Raw genomic sequence first — 23,568 nt, 5'->3', positions numbered from 1 at the left:
TGTTTTGGGGGGGGGGGGGGGGCAGACCACAAACCGTATCTTTAAAGCATCTTCTCCACATTCTGCAGGTTTAATACAATCTTTTTAAACCATTAAAATTTGATTTAGATCCTAACAAACACTGCCAAGAATCTGGACAGAGGTAGACTACCGGTCCTTTCTTCGTGGACGAATAGCACATGTCCCCTCGGTACTCTATAAACAGGTAGACGAAATGATCCTCGAGAGGTAGTGTCAGTCAGCTGTTGCGTAAGAGGCGCGTCAGGCGGTCGGTTGGTAGGTAAAGTAAAGTCAGTCCTGTTTAACCGCCTGGGAGGAAGAAAAAAAAAGTGAGAGGGAGGGAGCGATGTGGAGAGAGATGAAGAGGACGGAGGGGGCGTATATCTCTTCAGTAGCTCGTGGACTGGGAAGAGGCAGCAGTAGTAGAAGACAGCCTCTCCTGTGGACATAGAGGACGATCCGGTGGTTATACCCAGCAGATAAAACGTGGACCACATTGCTCTGCCATTATCACGGCATACGTAATAATCCCCCTCAGCCTGCCGCATAGGACGCCATCGGGGAGGATCTGAACCGAGCTGCAGGTACGTCTTCACGGCACCGACAGTTGCGTAGCAGCCGCTATGCGGGGATTCGTTGCGCATTGATACTGGAGTGACGCTGCCCTACCTGCGCTGCGCCGTCTCTCACCGTTCAGGTTCAGGTTCACACACTGCTACCCCGGGTTTTCCCTCAATGCAGGGGTTGATACGCCCTTCAGGGATTTTTTTGTTTTCCTGTGCTTATTACTTCCCGATTAGCAGTTGCAGAATCTCCATTTTTTATGGCGCCGGGGGAAAGGCAGATTCGGACAAATTTCGCCCGGTTTTTTTCCGCCACAAAAGCGCTGCCCTCTCCTCCCTCCCTCTCCAGCGATGTTAGGACCGTCGCCACTCTCATTAGCAGCAACGTCCCCATGCTACTACAGTATTAGCCCCAAAAGTTTATTTAAAGCCCCCAAAAGTGTCCAACAACAGAGTTTGTTGGACTCACTTTAGGTTGTCCGTTGCTAGTGTTTATTTTTAATTACACCGGCTATGCATTTATAAGCTAATAAAACTAAGTAGGGTCTGATTATGGAGGATCACAAGTGCCGCAATTTAACAAACAATAAATCGTCAAGTAACTATAAATGAGTCATTAAATATATATTTTTAACAATTTAATCATCTCAATGCATCCTGGATTTATTTTATCTGTCATCCTTATCAATCAGACAGTGGGCGGGGCCAATATTAGCATAGTTAAATTTTTTGGTCTGCTGATCAGATGTTGGGGTCTATTCAACGGGTGTGAAGTTTTTTTAAGCCATTTTATAATATGCTTGTTTAAGCCTTTTTAAATAATGTTATTGTCATTTTTTTCTGGTTTTAAAATACTCCAAATGCAGAGCAGAGTTTGGTGAGCGATTAATAAAATAAATAAAATAAAAATAGATTAAACTTACAGCATAGTTCCAGAAACACATGAGGGAAATCAAAGAAAGCAGACGAAGCATGGAGAAAAACCAAGACTGCTTAAATACTGGGAGGAGAGGGGCTCAATCCGAATACCCTTAAAGAGTAAGGACTCTTTAGCCAAAGTGGAACTGCGTCAGTGGTCGCCATAAGTGCTGTCCGAATAGTGCAGTCAATAAGGAAGGTGGGAGGACAAAAAAGCCTGTATGCTCCCTAGTTTTGGCTTAGAACCCCGCAACATCCCTTACCGGCATTAAGAAGCCTTAAAGTATCCCATAATCCTTTGTGTGACATGACGTATCCGCACAGCCCCCTCATAGAAATCTACAAAATTGTCTGGAGAGAAGAGAGCGTGCACGTTGTAGGCTGTAGGGCCGGATTTGACTCGTGTCTTCCATGTGTGTTTCTGTCACGTAATGATATAGCACTTAAAGGCTTTTCGAATTCAGCACAGCAGTCCGAAGCTCCTTTCCTCCCCACGATAGAGTTCTTACTGTTGGCCCCGTGAAAGGCGAAGGAACAGGAGCAAGAAGCTATTATTAATGGTATTTGGATGGAGCCGGGGAGAACCAAGGCGTTAGGAACAGGTGGCGTTAATCAGGTGATGAATGAAAGCACAGGTGGAAGTCCTGAAGGCTGAGCAGAGGGAAAGGAAGAGCAATGATAAGACAGAGATAGCGAGGAAACAGAATCTAAACAGAATACAAAAACTACATTAATTAAAGAGACCCAATAACTAAAATAAACCCACCCAGTGGTGAGTGAAGTGAGGACAGAAGCAGGAAAATAAGGATCTAACCTAAACAAGAGTAACAAACTAAATTCATAATAAACTAAATAAATGAAGGGGAAACAAGAAGGAAGTAACATAATCTACAGACTAATAAATAATACTAAAAGGTGAAAGACTGACAGATAAGAACCTAAAGCTAAAATACTATAATGTGACTATTTGCCATCATTTTCTTTGTAAGCACAGCCCTACTAGCTGTGTGATCTGATAAGAATTTCTTACCCTTCTTATAATTTGTTACTCAAATATATCAACACAGGCCCAAAAATATATAAAAACTCATTACATCCAAATTGATGAAAAAGATATTATTACAAAAAAGGAATAAATTCACAAGCATGCTCAGCAAACTATTTTGGAACTTGAAAGAGTAATTCCAATGTTGAATTATGAACATATAAAAATAAAACTGAAATGCAGTAAAATTGGGCACAAACATCTCCCATTTAAACAAGTGTATTTGCATTAATTCCTGTGTGCTTCTATTTGTTTTCCCATTGCTGCTGCTACAACTGAATTACCCAACTGAGGGAACATAAAGGATATTATCTGTTCTATTCTATTCCAAATCGGAACCCAAAATAAACACAAGAAAAATCTGTGTGTCCATCTCTTTGAAATGGGGATGAGTGTTTACTCATCTCTGTTCAGATAAAAATAGTATAAATAGGGGTCCAAGCAATGCACATTCAGAGAGTTGGTGAGCTACGGCATTACCTCAAGGAGCCAGGAAGTAATTAGATAATAATAGAATGGGATTTTATCATATACCATTGCTATTACCATTATAGATACATTTCAATTGTTTTGGATACATTTCTTTATTTTATGTGTTTTTCTTTACAATATGAAAAATATTAAAGATTGTGAAACATTCTTGTGTTTGAATCATGAGACTTTTATCCTTTGATATAACGCTACATTCATTTCATTATCAATTCAACATGATTTGGGTAGTTATAAGTAGGGCCGGACGATAAATTAATAACAAATATATATATGGCTCGATAGAGGTGTGGTTCAATAGAAAAAAATCTGTTAGTAAAAAGTTCAATAGAACAGTTTTCCTTCCTTTTCCATTTAGCCTATCGTGTAGGTTAATACCACAGTCATTACATCCTCCCAACCAATCACAAACACAGACCCAGGAAAGCTTGTTTATCGTGCTGCAAAAAGTTCATAGAGCGCATGTTCTTTTTTCTTTTTTTTTTAAAGACTTACAGTTTTGGTCAAAAGTTGGTTGAATAAAGGGTTGTGTTTGAATTCAGTGTTCTTTATGTAAATAGGTAATTAAGCAACGGCATAAAATTGCCATGGCTTCACTAAAAATATGTGTTTCAATATCGGTCAATATGATTTCTATTTTAATCGATATGCTTCTTTCTCTATATCATCTCTAGTTATAAGGTCTGTTTAATTTAGAACAAGTGGAATAATTTTGGCTAATCTGTTGTGTCTATGTATATATTTACATTATATTACTATACTTTATCAATAGGCTGCTTTGCTTGTTTACAGAAAAATGTTCACATTTCGTTATTCGGATCTCTTAAATACAATTGAAACAGGTAAAGCAGAATGTGGGTCTCATGCAGAGTGCTTTTACAGGCTACTGAAAGCATGGGAAGGCCCTCACAGAGTACCTTAATTCTAAAGAAAACCAACACACCTTGCACCCTACAGTAAACTTTTCTGAAGAGCTTAAGTAAGATTTTCCAGCTGTTATGACAGAATTTTAACAGAGAAGTGAAGTCAAGATATACTGAAAAGGGAGTAAAAGGTCAAAAGATGACTTGTGACTATAGCTCAGTACTGAGCTTCCAACAAATGATAAATTTCACTGTCTTCTGTTTCAAAGATTTTTATGGACAGAAAATACAGTTTGTGGCAGCAGATATAACGTTCTCTCTAGAACAGAAAATCCCAGACAGACAGTGGAAACAATGGAAGAACAGAATAGAAATATATTTATTGTCCCTCAGAGGGAAAACTCTGATGTATCAGAAGCGAAGTGAAAGGCAAATGGAAGAATGCAGATTCCCAAAACGATAATTTGAAAAAGATAAGAAAACAAAGAGAATGCATTGTAAGGTCAAATTTACAACATAAGAAAAAGGTTGTATAATATATAAATAGCATTCATCAACAATGTACAAACCATCCAAACAATTTTATTCAAGTTATTTTACGCCTGTGATATTCTAAAGGGTGTGCATAAATGCTCTTTATCCGGCTAACACTTCATTTACAGACAAGTTGTTTGCAACCTCAACATAATTTTATTGCATCCAGCTGCAGCAATGGGAGAATCTTGGGCTCAAGCAGAGCTGTGGTTAACTCTCTGTAGTTTGCAAAGTTTATGACTTTGTGATGCCTGTAATTTATTTTCCTGAAAGTGTTTTTTGTGGCCAAGCGGGATGTAAGAGCCGCCTCGTAAGTCAGCAGACTTACCATCTTTCGGGGGTTTGTTTCTGGCAATGCGCGAGAGCTAATTAAAACATCAGCGTCATAAGATGGTTGAAAACATTGTAAAGTTTCTGCTGAACTTTCCTTCCACGGTTCACCGATCATGCGGTTTCACTATCAGTTTGACTTTACTTCGTGATGAGCCAAGCGTCGACAGAGCTTTTCCTTGGCCAATCCAAGTTTTCTTTGAGGTCTGACCTGCCGATTCCATATATATTATTTCCTAACATCTTTAACTCATGAAACCGAGAAATGTAATGCAGGTCTCCAGATCGAGGGAAAAAGTTGTGACTCAAACACAAAAGGAAAGGATTGTAAGATTATCCCCATTTATGCGTCAGCGCATAAGTCCTTATAATTGTCATGTGATTTGTATTAAAGTCATAAAAGTGTCAAAATACATGCATGTGGTTGATTGAAAATGGTGGAAATTCTTAGTTTTAACCGATAAGAGAGGGTCGAGGGACGAATTGGCTGGTTCGGACCTCTGGCTGATCAATCGGCGCATCTCTCATGCCGTGTTTACTTTGCAGTCACAGCGTTACATCTTGGGCTCACTTCTACTGTAAACACTGGAGGTATTTTGGTGTTCCTCACCTTTAACTCATCAGGGGTGATCAAAAACATCCGTAGCTATTTCAGGAGGCACTTCTGCTCATCTCTTGTGTGGTCGATTGCTTGAGTTTTGACTCCCCCCACCCCCCCCTCCAACCTCCCTTGCACACGCACAGAGAGGGGGTCTTAATAACCCTTTCTAGTCTGGATGCAGATGGATCGGGTTGGTCTGAGACGTCTATAAATGCCCATTGACTTCATCTGGAAAACTTTCTGGAAAATCAGTTTTCCAGGTTAGGTGACTAAGTGTCTCAGAATCTATCAGTGAAACTAGAAAAAAAATTGTGTAAATCTTTACTGGTAGTAAGATGATATTGTGCAAGCTGTTTGCCAATTGTGTGTTATTTCAAGGTGTGGAAATTTGTAACGGTAAAAGCAGCGACCTCCCCTGTGACTCGCATTCCAGCACAACCACACATACTCCTCCTTTCCCTTTTCTTCCTGTTTCTCACATGCCCGAATATTCACATACATTCGCCTCCTAACACACCCACCTCCCCACAACTTGGACACAGTACAAGCAAGCTACACATCTGCATAGCTGGCTGATGGGTGAGCAGTAATGCCTTGCGGCGAAACGGCACAGAGGACCACAGTGACACTTAACGTACATGTTGTTGTCTTTGTGTTCCTTAGCATAATTACGGGCGTCTTTACAATTCCCATTGACTTCTGTCTGTCTTCCCCATTTCTGGAGAAAGTCTTCTTTCTATGGTCTGAGTCTCACAGCTCTTTCCACATTTTTTTTCCACGTTCATCAACGTCTCAAATGTTCCTCCTTGTTAAGCTTGTGAGAGCCGTCTTTGCGCTGAGTAAATGAATCAGCTCATGCGTTTAACTCTCAGTCTGTGACCATATGGCCTCGGGAGTGCTGACACACTCTTGGCCTCTCCATAATTTGTATACATTCTGAAAAAGAGAAGACTTAAATGTAGTGGAAATGGTTCATGACGGTTGCCTGTCACTCGTTTTATCGTCTTTAATGTGTCTTTACAGCAAAATGTATCCGGTGTCCTCATCAGGTGTACGAATATTAATACACTATTATAAGCCCGTAAGATAACAGTGGCATGGACTAAGCTGTAAACAGCAATCCTTATGCCAGCCACAGTCATTTATTAAATATATGTTAACTCAGTAACTAGGCATGGGATGGTATGAGATTTTCTCGGTAATATAGTCTTGAGTGCAAATACCAGTTCAGTGGTATCAAGGTTTTAAGACTGAAATTTAAAAACAAAAATGCAACCAACAATTATTTCCATATAGTAACACACCATAAGAGTAGAGATGCACCAATCCAGTTTTTTCCGATCCAATAGGATACCTGGGCTGAATGCATCTGCTGATACCCGATGCCGATCAGATACTAATGTTAAATAAATAAGCCGCATACCTAGCCATGTGAGTAAAGGCCATCAGGCTTGACATAAACAGTATTAAAAAAGGGCTGCAGGCTCTTTAGTATGGTGTTTTTGCAGGTACTTTTTTAATTTTGTGGTGTTGAAGTTACCAACTTTATCACCACCCCTTGCAGATATTGCATGTTGCAGTCAGACTTGTTACCGTATCAAGTTAGAAATATTTCCAAATACCAGACTTGACTCAGTCTGGCTCTGTGTTTGCTCGTCACTAGCTGCTGTGTGGTGACGTAACCGGCATTGCAAATATAGAATTAATGTGACTAGATCGCTGTAATTGTATTGCTGTGTATGATAATAATTAAAAAAGAAATGACTGAATCGGAATGCTGGATTGGCGTCATTCATCCGATATCCAATCTAGTTAATTAGTCAATATTGGAGCCGATAGCCGATTCAGGTACTGAATCTCTACATAAGAGTTATAATAATGGCTATAACATTTCTTCATTGTTATTTTTATTTTGACATGTGCTAGCACTGGACAATATAGAAAAAAAAGCATATCGATAAAATAGAAATCATATTGATTGATATCGATAATTATATATTATAATTATATATATATATATATATATATATATATATATATATATATATATATATATATTTTTTTTTTTTTTTTTTTTAAGTGCAGCCCTGACCATTTTATGCTGATGCTTAGCAACCTATCTTTAAATGCAGAACACACAAACTCTGAATTCAAACTTGAGTCTTTATTCAACCAACTTTTTTACCAAAACTGCGAGTTTTTAAAAAAGAAAAAATAACTTGTGCGCTCTGAACTCTTTAAAGGGGCGGAGCTTAGTGACGGAGCGTTCCTGGCTCTGCGTTGTGATTGGTTGGGAGGATGTAATGACTGTAATATTAACCAACATGGCTAGAATGCAAACGGGAGGGAAACTGTTATTCTATTGAACTTTTTACTGACCCTTTTTTCCTATCATTGATATACGTCTATCGATCGACATAGATTGTTATAAATTATCATCCAGCCCTAACATGTGCTTAAAATGAAATCATAATAAACATCGGCTACATTTAGTAGTGGTTCCACTAAACGTGCTTCTTGGTCAGAATATTCTTCTTTACTCTTCTGCTTTTTACAGAATAACACAAATATAACAAGTTGATATTAGCTGGTTAATTAGTTAGTCTGGCTGCTCAGGTAGCCAGGCTGCAGCTTCCTGCTTAACAGAAGGGCCCCTTTTATCTCATAACCTATAGTTTTAAAACAATGATTACCTAAATAAGAGTGACAGATGGAGTTCCTTTTAGTTGCAACACCATGACTGTTTGCTTTTTTTCACAGTGGGAATATTTCCAAATGGATGTATTTGTCTGTTTGTAAGTGAGAGAGAAGCGTACGGGCCTACTTTCAGCCAGCTGGCCTACAGTGCAGTAACAGATAAGCCACTCTGATGCTTTCCTTTTTAATCTTTTTAAATGCCAAATGACCAAAATGAAATGTTGTGGAAGAGAAAGTTGAGCAGTTTTGAAATCACTGTATACCTTGACAAAAATGACCATGCATCACAACAGCCTAAGCAGTGTTGTTTGGATGCCATTGGTTTTTTAGAGCTGCATCAATCGCTTGGCCAATATTTTATATATTGCCCCGTTTGATGATTGAAAAGGTCAAATACTAAATTAGAAATGCCCTTTTTCTATTCATTGAAATGATCCTTATGAAGATCTCCCATTATATTATTATTTATTTTAGAAATTCATAAAATAAACAGTTTGCCATAGTAGGTAAGAGACAAAAGCTTCCTTACATGTGGGAATTTTTTATTATTCCTTAATTTTTTTTGTTGGTTTCAAAAAGGAAATCTTCTAAAAAGGAACCTGCGACCTTTATTGGCTTTATTTACTTGTTTGAAAGAATACCAGAAATCTGTATCAGCCAGGAAAAGCCTCATTGGTGCATTTCTGTTGATTTGTCAGACCATTAAACTGATGGCCTTGCCTTTTTTTTTTATGTTTCTAATTGCAGATAATTGCAGCGCTTTTATAAATCCACAATTCTCTATTTGTTTTAGTCACTGTTTAGAACAACAATAAATGACATTTCAGTTTGTCTTGTTTTCAGTTAAAGAGCTTGACCTCTGCATGGCTGTTTTCGTTGCAATTGCAATGTACCCAATTTCAGTAACCGAACCAAAACAGTACTCGTCTTTGACAAATGAAAACAAGCCTGAACCTTGCATAGAAGAAGACAGAAAGTTGTAGAGGTCTAAGCACCGGCAGCTGTGCAAGGCAATTGCCAAATTGCTGTCCGCAATTGGCAAAATTGTGATTTTAATCAGGGACCATCCGATCAATTACTACGCAAACAAGATTCTAGCCATGACTACCCTTTCTGTGCTTCAGAGCGGTACTTTATGTGCTCTGTGCTTGGAGTTCCCCACAACCACAGCAAAAAGCTAAACCAAACTGTTGATGGCAAGCGTTTGGGATAAATCTTAGTTAAGAAGACGGATCCAAGTCTCTGCACAGACTAAAAGAATAACTCAAATCAATGGAAACTTTGCACTACCAGGCTGTCTGGAATCTGCTTAAGAGAGAATAAATGTTTGCAAATATGAGTTTTTTCGCTGAAACTTAACTGTGTGTGCCCCACCCACACACCTCCCCGGTTTCTTGTGGAAAGTTTGTGCATTCACTTGTCATAGTATTACATGAGTGTGTAGACATGACATCACTGCTGCACCGATTAGCTGATTAGCAGCAGCTGCTGCAGCACTTACTCATGTGGTTGTGTAACAGGCAGGTCCGAACCGTGGGCAAGGGGTTTATAGTAATCCTCAGATTGCTGCCCGCTACTGTACAGCTGGATATTAGCCACGGGCATTTCCTGCATCAAACAAGGCGCCCATTGTGCTAGAGAGAGTGACGTGCAGACAAACACGCTCAACGCACTGCTTCTCGAACGCAGAGTGAGGTGTCTCCGGGCTCCTCCGGGCTTTACAAAGATAAAAATACTCAGGCCGTGCACCCATCTGCCGTCCCCCCCAGTGAACGGTCTCAGAGGAGCGTAATTTCTATTTGCGCGCCCGTGTGTGTGTATGTGTGTGTATTTTTGTCGCTGTTCAAGGGATTCTGGCTGCAGTATGCACAGATGTGTCGGGGTCGAGAGAATGAATGATGTTTGCTCAACAGTCTTCCTCGGGCAGACGTCAGGAAGGCCGATTGGTAGCGTTTGTCCGAAACAATTTCTTTCCCATATTCAAGCAGTTCGGATGAGCTGCTCCTCAAACTAAATCCACTCTAATTGTACATATTGCTCCAGCGGACCAGAACATTTTGGTGAGCTCTCCGCTGCTGTGTTTTTGCCTTCTCGATGATCTAAAGAGATTAATTGTGACAGCATTTCAAAAATAGCATTCGCCTACCTTTTTACTAAATCCTACTTGGTAAAACGCTATAATCTCTATTTTGGACTTTGTGTATTCAAATATTTCTGCACATATGCTGGCACTCAAATCCTTTGAATCTAGATGAAGGTATTATACTAAACCCCATTACCAAGTAGGAAGGTTATTTATCTTTGACTCCCGGAGCTCGCTCACCTAAACGAGGAGCTGTGAAGCAGTTTCTCTCTTTTTGCATAACTTCCTGGACCAGTAGCCACACTTGATCAAACCCTGCAGCATAGTGTCCACGTGACTGCCTAATTTATATAAAATATCCTCCTTTGTTTCTGTCTGTTGGTATTAACAGCTTCTGCCACGCCCACATCCTCTGTTCTATATTTGCAGCCTTCCATACTTCTCTCCGTCTTAATTTTATCACCGATGCCCTCACTTTTCATCCGCTTGCCTCGTCGTCCCCGCTGCTGTCAGCCTCATCACATCAAGCCTCTTTGACCTTCTCCATCTACATTTTCTGCCCTTTGTTCCCATTCTTCTAAAAATCACCACCGGATCTCCAAATTCTTGCATTGGATCCTCTTTTTTTTCCCTTCTGTCTCTGTCGTTTGGGCTTTTATTTACCTTACACAGCTGCATAGCTGTAAAACGGGGTAGATGAAGAAAACTGAAAAAGGAGTGAGATAATTGTTTTAATCTAGAGAGATAGAGGAGGAGGTAGCTGAAACAGAAAATAAACACTGAGGCTACTGTGAGTAGGTGGAGAGTGAGCTATGCCAGCACTTGTGTTCCTGTACACACTGATGTTTCTTTCTTGTTATTGTTGTCTATTAAGCATGTGCACCACTAAAAAGACTCACTAAACATGAGATTTAGATTTTTTTGAGCTCCTGTTGAGAATTTCAAATTGGATTTATTTGTATATATAAAGCTGCTTGCTCACTGGCACATTCCCAAACCCATCTTGCGTTTACTCACAAAGACTACTCGCACCTTAAGCATATTTAGGAGCCCAGAATGCACGCGCAAACCCTGGTGTGCAACTGCAGTAATGTCTCTGAGGTCTAATCATCAGGGATGTGAATGGAGGCAGTGGTGACTCATTCGCAGCAGAATGAAATCTCCCATAGGCACTGATTTCTATTATCGGAGATCCCCCTTCTTCTGTTTCAGCTCAAGTTTCAGTTTGTGTTGACGCTGTTCCCAGAGGTTATCTTCCACTGTGAGCCATACGTAGAAACCGATGTTAAAACGAGAGATTTATTCAAGTTGGGGAACAAAAGATGGGTGTTGTTGAGGGATTTTATAGGCAGCTGTTTGGTTAGATCACTTGTAAGACTGCACAATCCTCAAGGGCCTGGTTTTTTTTTTCTCCATGTCACCTGGGTCTCTGAAATATGGCGCAATCTGTCTCAAAGCTTCTAGCATCATGACTCAAATAAGCTCACAAAGAAGCCCTCCTACTTAGACGCAACCACACAGCTGACATGTGGTGGAAAAATCTTGATATTCTTCCATATAACCTTTTAAGGCACAGATAGGAGGAAAAATGTTATTGTACCCATCTCTTACTGAATGAAACCATCTGTGTCTCCCTTCATTTTGATTTGGTCTGTCAATGTGAATAATTACGATTGAAACCAGATATTAACATAGACTGTATAAAAAAGAAACATAACCTGACCAGTCTGATCTTTTCCTGTTTTAGATCAGTAAGGATTAACAAAAATATTTCTATTTGCTAAATGTCAGCGTGATGAGCAAGAGAATTTGAACTCTCTGAATCCAAAAGCAACATAAAAAGACTGATTACAGTTTGCAAAGGCTCTCATAAACAAAGATCTCCTGTAGTCTGATGAAACTAACGTTCAAGTGTTCGGCCAAAATGGCAATTGTTACTTTTTAAGGTAAAAGGGGAAACTTGCAAACCTGAGAACACCATCCCAAGTACAATTTATGGGCAGAGCTGAAAAGCGATGTGTGAGCGAGGAGCGCTCCAGGTTCCTTCTGACTGGAGGAATGGGCCAAGATTCCAGTAAACTATTCAGAGAAGCTTGTGGACAGTTAGCCAAAACCCTTTCCCAAGTCACACAGTTAAAAAGGTAACCCTTTCAAATATGGAGGGAATATATGTAAAGGTCTGAGACTGAATAAAATAAAAAGCAAAAAAATATATGTGAAACATTCTCTCAATATCCAGGCATTTAGCAAATAAATTTGGTAATACCACGCAATAGAGATGCACAAATTAGAGGTTTGTGGCTTAAAATAACTATAGTAGCAGCAGAGGCAGCGTCATAATACAGAGTTTCCCTATTTTAAAGCACAGACAAAATAATGAATGTGAGATTTTTAACTTTCTTTAGCATTATATTTAAAATACTAGCATGGTTTGGGTCACAAAAACAGCAGTCTCTGTGTCTATGCCCTAGAGAGAATGGAGATTCTTACCATAACTCCAAAAGGCTACCTACCAACATATCCACATCCAGCATGTGCCAAGACAAAACGCAAAACCTCAAAAAGATAACACAGAGCAACATTGCTGCACTCCCTTAGCCTTCCTGTTATCCACAGAGAATTATACTCTCACTTGCAAAAGAAAAAGATCTGATGTTTATCATCAATCACTCTTCACCCATCTGAAAATCATCCAATTCTACTCAGCAGCTGATTATTCTTCTGTATGTCCCTATGGTTAGAGTTATACTATACAAAGGAAATACAAATGTTCTATCTTTGTTAGCTTGATTGATGGATAATTTTGGCTCAGTAATTATATATTTTCTTCCTTTTTCCCCAACAGAGGAAGAATGATGTGACAAATGGGCCACAATTCCCAGAACGACTGCTTCACTTCCTTGCTCAATATGGCTACCAAGTTGCTCCTGCTCCAAGCTTTGGTCATCTTCTACCCCCATTGTTCTGGTGCACAGACCGTCATCGGTTCATCCTCTTCCTTCACGACCCTGAACCTGCCTTCGCCTACCAAGCAGACGGTTCGAATCTGGCCTTCTTTGCCTCCCAGAGGGCGCAGTGACGTTCCCATCAGAGTAACGACCCAGGAGAGGCTTGCAGATTTGAATGCGGTGGAACAAGGACAAAGGATGATCAATCCGACGCCGCAGTTCAACCCATCTTTAATTTTAACGCTATCTCCACAGAATCTTAGCAGGGGGCAAATTTCAACCCAGCCATCTGCCTCAAGGCCCAGGACTGACACAGCTAGTTTAGCATCCAGGAGGGCTTTAAAAAGCGGAGAAGCTGCTACAAAAGGCCCAACTCCACCTTTGCCCACTTTGCCGTCCCATGCAGAGCGTGCAGATGAAAGACCGATCAAAGGCACAGGGGATGGTGATTCACAAGGGCTTGGATCTGGACGAGCTCCAATGGAGACATCGGAGACGCAGAAATCAACAGTTGCTGAGGAAATGGCTCAGTATCGACCACAAGCGCAGACCATGGTCTCCAAAGTTACGGATGAAGTAACCCCATCCCTGGATGATCAGAATAACCACACTCACCTGTTTGGGTTGACAACAACCAGTGTAATCTCTACAACACCACAACCAACTCCTAAGACTGCAGAATTAGCAGGTAAGATATTCAGTGATGAGGCATATCTTTATGACCACCTGCCTAGTGATGGTGCCCCCATTTGCTGCCAAAGCAGCCCTGACCTGTTGAGGCATGGACTCCACTAGACCTCTGAAGGTGGGTTGTGGTACCTGGTGGTTAGATGTTAGTAAACATTTATTTATTTTTCAAATTTGGAGAATTTGGAGTCCATATCAAGACGAAAAACTTTAAATTGTGCTCATCAAACAATTCATTATTCACATTTTTTACCACTCAAAGATATTTGAGCCATCAGGAAAGATCATTTCCAAACTGACTGTTTGCAGCTATAGAATACGACATAAAAAGAAGGCATCGCGTATTCTGATACTTTTCTGTCAGATCCAGGATTTGCATCTCAGCAATTTGTTTGTTGGACCGAATCTTGCAGCCCAGCCTAAACTTACCATGAGGGAAAATTGGCCAACCATGAACATGGCCACTGCAGACCTGGAACATACCACAAGACCTACAGTCACATAGGCATCATGTTTTTTTTTTTACGTCACCTCTCAGTGGTCATAATTTTATGCCTTATCAGTGTATGCATATGACTGTTCAATTGCATTTTAGAGTTGGAATCAAACGTTACCAAAATGTGTTTCTCCTCCATTTCTACATAAACTTGCAGCAGATCACCCTGACAGACTTCAGCCAAAGCAGGGCTCTACTGCTGTGACATCTCCCAAACCCACGTCTGCTGCTGATAAACACCCACAGACTGCAGGACAACCTGTCACCAACAGAAGCCAGGCTGGTCCGAATCCAAACAGTTCAACAGAACAAGAAACCCACACATCTACAGCTGGTCTTCCAGCTACTACGCCGCAGACAGCTACAACCCAGAGCATCAAAACAGCAGAAACAGGAAGAAATACGTCCAGCACTACCGTGCAGTCGCCAAAGAAAGGTAGGCAACAAGGATCCTGTGTTCTGCAGTTTTAGTAACCACTTTCAGAGTTTCCTTTGTCCTCTGATCATTCAAAAAAGAATTATTTATACAGCTGGGATATTTTTTTTTTACTGGGAAAGTGCTTCAAAGGAGGGACAAAGGAGAAAAGCTTTTCCATGGGAAGGGGGGGGGGGGTGGTTCTAGTTGTTAGGGTCAACAAAGACGAAAGTATGAGCAGGAGGTGAGAGGAAGTGGGTGAGTAGGACTGCAGGCAAGCAAAGGAAAAAGGGCAAGAGGGAATCAAGTAGGGTCTGAGCAGAAGAGACCAGAAAAGAGAGAAGTAGTGGTGGAAGAAAGGTGTTTGCGCAGAACAGAGAACGGGGGATGAAAGCCAGATGCAGGGAGAAAAAGATGAGGGGAGCCCAGACAAGGAAAAATAAATGGAGAAAAGAACGTATTACAGATGGAGCACAGAAGATGGTCATAGCACATTTAAAGGAAAGTCTTACTGTTAACACACCAGTTTTTTTTTAAAGTTCAGTTTAGTCAGGGTCCGTGTCTTCCCTCTAAAGCCATATTAGGAAGTAAGAGCAGCAGTGCTTAGTGTGAAAAGCACAACACACGGGTCAGCCAGAAGCTCTGGGTTTGTCTGACAAGCATGAAATAAATAGGCAATATTCAAGGTGCGCTTATGTTACGCGGTAACCACAATACATGTGCGATAAACAATGCAACACTGTGACTTTGATGAAGAGCATGGCTCCAGCTGTTTACTTCAACGCATCAGTAGGATGGGCAGTGGTTCCTAAACGATTCAGCTTCCGAACGCCCCCCTCCCCCCCAGTACCAGTGAGAGAGCTTACTGATCACGGCCATTAGTTGAATATACGAACATCAATTAAAAATGGTTATTATAACATCACAAAAAGCATCAACTAATTGTTGATGCATCAACTAATTGTTGACATCAATTAATTGCTTTAACTTTAATATAAGAACTGTTTTTAAATCAGTTGTTTTAGATTTAAGTGATAAATCTGCTCTTGCAGTGCTTAATTTTGTTTTCTGAAGAGCTCAAGACCTCATGCTGGCTGATTTGTAAATCAGTGAGTTTAATACAAACATGTATTACATTATGTATTAACTTGAAATAAAAAAAGAGCAGTGACTGTTCTTGGTGCCACTATTGCCCTCATTAATAAGTTATAATAATGTTATGGATAACATTTCTTAACTTGTATCCAGATTGTGATACAAAGACTTAGGAGAAAATAAAAGGTAAAAATCCACTAAATATAGTTGTACTTTTCAAATATGTATGATGCAAAATCAAATATGTTGTTGTTTTTCTCGCCTTTCTGCTCTAACAAGTATAACAAGCTGCTATTTACTAGCTAATTAGCCGAGCTATCTGGTTAAGTCTGGAGTCAGCTGTTTAACAGACAAGCTTGCCAGCTGTAACTTCTAGGGAGCAGCACTTTAATTAGAGTGATGAGTGGCACCCATTTAGTGTCCAAATCAGTAGTATCCATGTTTTTTCTGACTTCAAATGTTTACCATTATTGCTAATTTTTAATTTTTTAATTTTTTTTGCAAGCAAAGGAAAAGCTTAGTAGCCCTCTTTCAGCCAGCTGACTGGCAGTATGCAACAGAGCGCAGGAGAGGGGCTCTGTTGCCTGCCTTGTGAAAAAGCATTTTCCTATAGAAAAAGGTGCACAAGATATTAATCAGAAAAATTGCCAGTACCTGGCTGTGGCGTGATATCGTTGTATTTGTACAACGGGTGAGCATCCGCATTTGTAACACATTTTTCAACAGGGTAATGCTTTTACTTTATTCCTTTCCTGACATGTGGAGAAGTGCCAGTTTTGAAGGGAAAACAGAAGGGCTGGGGTAAGCTTAAGTGTGCCCAGCTGTGGAATGGGACCGGCACATCTGGAATGTGTCTGGATCTCGTTCCTGTTTGGGGGGGGGGGGGGGGGGGGGTGAGGGGAATATCTAAGGGGAGGAAGTAAAACACACCTTTATGTAAATAAAGAAGCGTGTCTGAGAGGTGTATGGAGAGCTCTCTTACTTTGTGAGGCCCGGGAATGCGTCAATGAAAGGGGAGGGGTTGGGGGCGTGGAGTGAAACGTGTGTGGGAGTGAGCTATTTATCACTCTGTCAGTTTTATGGAGGTCTTCTGCCGGGCAAAGAGTGCCTCAAGTGACTAAAGGTATGAGAGTTTTATCACTGATCTTTCCCCCTCACCTAGCTTTAAAAATGGGTGAACATGATTTGCCATAAATCCATCAAGACATATATTTATAAGCTACCCTTTCTTTACATAGTCACTCTGTTTTCTGGTTTATGTTCTTCCCTAAAACTAAGACTCAACTAAATCTTACCACTGAATATGATCATGATACAACTGGGTGTTTCCAGGTTGTTCCAGTTGGACGAGGTGGTGAGCTCTGTGCAAACAGGAGCGTGAGTCATAATGAGCGAATTATAAACAGAGAGAGATGCAAATTTGTCCCATGTGGCAGTCTGGTACTCTCTGAATGTGTGTAGAGCTGGCCTGATTCAGATGCATTGTGACACCATGCTGTTGCATAATAAAGATGTTTTGGTAATTATATAATCCCAATTAAGCCACATGGTTACTCTGAATTTCAAATGTGTTTGCTAATATAGTAAGAATCTACAAATAAATGAGAAAAACTAATTTAGTGCACCAGTTAGTTTGGCGATTTGTATTTCAGTTATGAGAGTTCAGCTGCTCAAATTCATACTTTTGTGGTTTATTTGCTCAGATGGAGCCATTTTGGGGTTTGGGTTTGTAATTTTCTTAATAGGCCAATTATAGCTATCTGATATAAAGACACTATCTCCCCCAAATCTTTACTTAGTAAAACCAGTTGTTGCTCTATTTATGGCTACAGGTCATTTGGTCATTCACAATCCAGCTGGAAGGTCAACCTTTGCTTCAAGGCCTCTGGAGCCTTAAACAGGGTTTTCTCTAGGATTGCCCTGCAGTTAGAGCATCTATCTCCTCATTAACACTATTTAGATCCCCTACCCCCGCAGAGGAAAAACATCTGCACAGTTATGATGCTGCCACCACCTTCTTTCACCATGTTTGTTCAGGTTTATTGTTATTTTCCAACCATTCACCCACAACCCAAACCCCAAAAAAAGGTTTTTAACTTAAGCCAAAAAGCTTCATTTTGGTTTTTGGGGCTGGATACCTATACATGTCACTCTTTTCAGAGTTTTATTTGTAAAATAATTTTGAAAACTTAAGTTTTATTTTCCTGATTCTGCAGTTATGCCCCCCCCCCCCCCTTTGTGTTGAGCTTATATAAAATTTCAATCAAATACACTGAAGGTTGTGGTTGTAATGGGCCAACTTGTGAAAAGGTCTAACCCAGGGGTGTCCAAACTTTTTGGCACGTAGGTCGAAATTGTCAAGTCAAAAGTACTTGAGGGCCAAAAAGTTTCTAAAAAAAAAAGAAAATCACCAAAGAAATGTTTTGCCTGCTTTTACAAAATGTTATCATTTTATTTAAACAATTTAGTCAACGCTTCTCAACGGCATTGTAGACCATCAACAGTGAGTTTTAGCAGCCTCTACTCATTAAAAGGGTCTAGCAGATATATTCTATGATGGTGAGCTGCACCCCTCTAGTGGCTCTCAGTGGTACCTCATGTGCTTTCATTGTATTCTTCTACTTTCAGATAGTTGAACATCTCTTTTATGATATTGAAAAGAAATACTAACCAAAATCCTGTTCTCCCTTTCAGAGGCCTCTTCACTTCTCACAACCAGCGTCATCCCTGTGATCCGACCCAGTCTCCGCTCCAGGTATCCTCTGGGACATCCCAAGCTGGCTCCGCACTCCACTTTTAATCCGGACCCATCTCCCGGTGCCAGTCCCTCTACGAATGGCACATATCTTCACTGGGATGATTTGAGCCGCACGCTGCCTTTTGCCTGGGAGCTGCACGTCTACGGGACAGCGAGCCTCTTCCTGCTCCTGTTTGCCGGAGCCGCCCTCGGCCTGATTCTGTCCCCTGGAGCGAACTGTCCTCATTGCGGGGCTCTTGGACTTGCCAACGCCCTGTTGTTTCTGGCTGGGGGCCTTAGGGCAGCTCTGTTTTTCATCGACCCGTATGGCACACGGGATATCATCCCTCGGCCAGCAGTCAAGGCCCTCTACAACCTGCCTCTTCACCTGCTGGTGTGGGCCCAGGCGTCCCTGGTCCTTCTTGCACTCAAGGTGGCAGGAGTCCGTTTGCTACCTCCAGCCTTCGAGCACCCCCCTCTGGTGGCTGTGCTCACCGTGTTACAGTGTACGCTGCAGTTAGCTGCCGATCTGTTTTCTCCAGCTCTGTCTCCCTTAGTACCCGTCACCATACAGGTCCTGTCCTTATGCTGGGGCTTGGGCCTCTGTTTGGGCTATCTTTGCTACGTATTTCCACGTATACGCTGCCCTACTCTTCCCCATCACAGTGGTCCTGTTGAGGCGAGGAGTAAGACTTGGACCGGGAGCCAAAGAACCGCCGTGATTCTGGGAAGAGTGCTGGCAGTCTGCGCAGTTCTGGGAGCATTGTGCTGTGGCTTGCATGTCTATGCTACCTTGTGGCTGTACGGGCTGTTAGAAGACTGGACACACTTCAGCTGGGGATGGTGGCTGGTGCATTTCTGGGCTCGGCTGCTGGAACTGACCTGGGGGTTTTTCCTGCTACTTCTGGCATCCTGGGTGTTCTGGAGGCCCGCCTTGTGCCGGGCAAGGGAGGAAGGAGGGCAAGATGGCAGCGCAGGTGACCTCCCGTCCCCTGGTCAGTCTGTGGGTTCCCCTCAAAGACACAATTGCTGGTCTAAGATAGTCCAAAGTCTGAGGGGTAAGCCCTGCAGAAAGTCTGACAGTAATGGTGTAGGAGGAGGAGGAGGAGCAGGAGGAGCGGGAGAGATGCCAAACAACTGGGCTGGACAAGAGCGACCTGGCGCTGATATCAGCAAGAGTCTTATAAGGAACCAGGACCTTGAGCAGAACATGGTCCAGCCGCGCTCGATCAAAGACAGCAACCACGGACGCAACCACAGGGGCCACTCGGCGGAGCGAGGCATATCTGAGGATTCCACCGGCTCCCTGCTCAGACTGCAGATTTTGGGTCCGCCTCCACAGCGCTCAGTGAGCGGCAGCTTGGACCAGGACAGAGATGCGTCTCTGTCTTTTTACGAATTTGACCTGCGGCCACCCTCCCCCATTGACCTGACTCGCAGCATCGACGAGGCTCTGCACAGAGAACATTTGCTCACAGGAGGGAGTCTGTTTCATCCTGTAATTCAGACTCCTTCTCCAGGCTCTGGGATCAGCCAGGACCAGTGGCTTCGCAGGAACAGTGATCCTCAGATGCTTTCTGAGAGCAGCGAAGCCCCAACAGAGTCCTCCATGCCTCTGGGGGGTAGCGTTCTCAGCAGTGTACCCAGCAGGCAGGTGACTGCTCCCCCCACGCCGTCCCACCAGGGCCACAGGTGGGCAGGGAACGGCATGGCCAGCGTTCCCTCGTCGGTGTCTTGCCCGGTGTCACTTCGTCCCTCCAGAACATCTACGGGACATCTGGGTGAGGACGGAGTGGACGACACGCGGCCGTTTATCACCCCGGACTCTGAAAGGGTGCGAGGGAGAGCCGGGAGACCCGGGGGTTCACGCAGTTACTTGGAAGTGAGCCGGCATGACGACTCTGCCAGCGTCAGCAGTGAAATTATAGACCTTTGAACCACACAATGGACATTAAGACCGGTGACTGCAATTCAGATATTCAATACTATAATCAATACTGTTCGGAAAGAGGAACCAGCGTAAGAGAAACTTCAGGTGATTAGTCTTAAACTTATCATCCTGCAGTCTTCTATTTTGAGGATTTCCCATGTAAAGTTATCTAATGGCTTTTAGCATAACTGGGAGATATAGCACATTTATACACACCACCCCATACACAGCTGTTTCCATCTTTTTCTCTTAAACATCATTTTATCACACACTGCGTTTCCACTACAAGAACCTTTTTCTAGGAACCGGGGTAGGTTCCGGGCTCTTTTTTTTTTTTACTCTCGTCATTTCCATTGCAAGAACCAGGGCATTATCAGTAGGGTACCAACGTAGAAATCTTCTTCTGGTGGGGGGAAAAAGAACAAAACACAAAAAAACAAACTCATGGTGAATTTCACCAGTGCTTATATTTAAATGCATTCCTAGCATCATCCTAACCTTAGTGGAAATAATTATTAAATGACTTAAACCAAGCACTGACTTGTGCTTTCGTCCGTCTCTGAAGTCAAAGCAAATGAGCCTCTCACCACATTTTTTTGGGACTTAAACCTGATGTTTAAATATTTTACAGTGTTTCTGTTTTGAGGCACAAATAGAGACACTTAAATCTCTTGTTATTTGTGCGTTATGAGCCGATTTTAAGTTTGGTAGAAATGAGGCACGGTGTATCTGCTGCTTGCTGCTGCAGCATTTGTTGTTCTTGCTCCTTGGACGGTTTAAGTATTAAAAATCAAATAACTTTTGATTGTGAAGCAATCTTTAATTCTGCTTTTTAGTGTGGCAACTGTGAAATCTTTCCAAGTTATGACAGTAGAACAGCGGGTCATATACTGTCTTCCGGTTTACTCTAAGGCTGGAGTTCGGAGCAGGAAATAGCACAACTGAGTTTGGATCATTGCGGTTGCAAGTGGAAAAACAAGAGAATTTGGTATTTGTTTTGGTGCAAACTACCACTAGCAAAGCAAGCCGATAACAATATATTTCTCTCTATTTTATGCATTCAAACACATAAATAAATATCCACAAGGAGATATTTTAAAGTACTGGTTTATTGTACCACTGGTTAAATGAGATGCAGTCAGAAGTGCTTCCCAGTAACTTGCACCCAGAATTACATTCTGGGTGCGCTCAGCCTTTTTGGATACTGAACTCGATGTTTGCCATTTGTCATCCAGCGTTCCCTGTTGGAATTTCAACGCTAGGGGGCGCGCTTATTGTTATTCCGTCTGCGGCCTGGGAAAATCCCACTTCCCAGAACACCGTTGTCTTCTTTCTTCTGCTCTGATCCAAATTTGAGTAAAGTCTAACCAGGCAAGGGTTGTTTAACGTCTGTTACATCGACACTTTTTTTAGAGCAATTCTCATAAGTTATGAATTATAGGGACTGTGAGAAAATCAGCAGAAATATTCTTATGGCTGAAAATCCCAGCTTTTTTTTTTATTTTTTTGCCACCTTAGATTCTCTCCCAAACATTTAGTGAATGAAGAAGATGTCAACCGGTTTTGTTTCATTTCCAAAGCAGAGTGAGTCTGTCGGCATCAACACAAGCAACAGGGTTTTATTCCCCAGAGTGGAAACACACACACACAAAAAAAGAAAACAACCAGGGTTGAACAGGAGGCTCAGACAAAATAGGTTCCCGGGTTGCAAAGTGGAAACGCACCTACATCCACAAAATTCTGCTTTTAACTTTAAGGCTTCTGGGACCAGACATACATTCGAACCCGTTTTAGCAGCTTGGTGTTTGTGATGTGTTCAAGATGTGCGGTGATGATGATGATGATGATGAATATCATCCTTCTTTAATGTATAACATTATCAAAATAGGTTTATATGTTCAACTCCTTGTAATGTGAGTGTTAACGGTCCCATTTGTTTTCATGAAAGAATTTTTTTTTTTGCATATCATTGGTTGTATAGTTTTTATAGAGTCTTCTGTTTGCTTTTGTTACGTAAAGATGTGCCATACATAATCCTGACTGGGTCCTGTGCTGTTCTTTCTCTAGGGTCTTAGCATTTGTATCATGGTGACTCAGCAGCAGATTACACTACGTCTAAGCTCTTATCTTGCTGTTGTATTCGCTTGTTTTGTCTCGTACGTTAAAGCCGGTTACCTAAAGATGCAGGCGGTCAACAACAACAACCAGGGAAGGCTGACATGCTACTTAAGATGTATGTTGTTATTTGGACTTCCCCTGTGAGTTTGATGCATTTCTATTATCTTAGGCTGCTGCAGAACAATGTTTGCGGGATCAATAAGCATTATTAATCAATGCCTATGAGTGCATTTTTTGGCTGAATCTGAATCAGATTTTTTTTTTAAAAGATCAATTGTATTGAGTTATTTAATGATATGCTGCACAGCTTTGCAGGGCTGCATCACACATGACTGGCTTGGCTTGAACTTCAGAAACCCCATATTAGATTCGAGTCAGCAACAAAGCACTTACCTATATAGACTGAAGTATTTTACTACTATCTTTTAGATATAAAATGTATAAGTCATAATGTAAATACTGTCCTTTTTAATGCTCATGAATAAAGTTGTGTTTGAAACATAATCATAGTTGTTACTATGAAGGACAATCTGAAGTAGTTTGTCTAAAAGCTCAGGTTGGAGTCAATACGATTTTTAGGTCATAAATTGAGATTGTAGTTGTTCAGTAAAGAACTTTTTTTTTTGGCGCATAAATCTGCCTTGAACAATAAAGTCTTGGAAGTTGACAAGATAATTGCTGTGTAGATAGAAATGGTTTATACTGTATTTCTGATAATAAATGAAAGGAGTTATACATGAGTGCCAATTCTGGACCTGTTTTTAGCCACCAAACTGACTGCTAGGTGAAATTCAGAGGTCAGACGGATTTGTTGCCATCATCTCTTCATCAGATGCTATAGGAATGTCAAAAACGCAACTTGGTTAGAGGAAAATAAACAAAGTTTTTTACTGTCACTTAAGACAATGAATGCATAGTTTTTAAATTATACCTAATTCCGACTTAACTATTTAAAAAGGACCAGCATAAATTAATAAACAAGTTAACAAGTTAAATGTTCTCTAGCTAGCCAACAGGCT

At 41.4% G+C, this 23,568-nt stretch overlaps 1 protein-coding gene across 1 annotated transcript; it reads left to right on the top strand.

Moving 5' to 3' along the window:
- Positions 1–305: 305 nt before the first annotated feature.
- On the top strand, positions 306–21,589 carry LOC105926131 (proline-rich transmembrane protein 3). Its single transcript, XM_012862347.3, has 4 exons — positions 306–584; positions 12,969–13,759; positions 14,412–14,690; positions 18,459–21,589. Exons 2-4 carry the CDS (start codon positions 12,988–12,990, stop codon positions 20,435–20,437), a joined length of 3,030 nt encoding a protein of 1,009 aa, XP_012717801.2. The 5' UTR covers positions 306–584; positions 12,969–12,987; the 3' UTR covers positions 20,438–21,589.
- The last annotated feature ends 1,979 nt before the right edge of the window (positions 21,590–23,568 follow it).

Source organism: Fundulus heteroclitus, chromosome 1, assembly GCF_011125445.2.
Source record: "Fundulus heteroclitus isolate FHET01 chromosome 1, MU-UCD_Fhet_4.1, whole genome shotgun sequence".
In the NCBI taxonomy this organism is placed as follows: domain Eukaryota; kingdom Metazoa; phylum Chordata; class Actinopteri; order Cyprinodontiformes; family Fundulidae; genus Fundulus; species Fundulus heteroclitus.
Note: the sequence above shows the minus strand (reverse complement) of the source record. Positions and strands in the feature narration are given on the sequence as shown.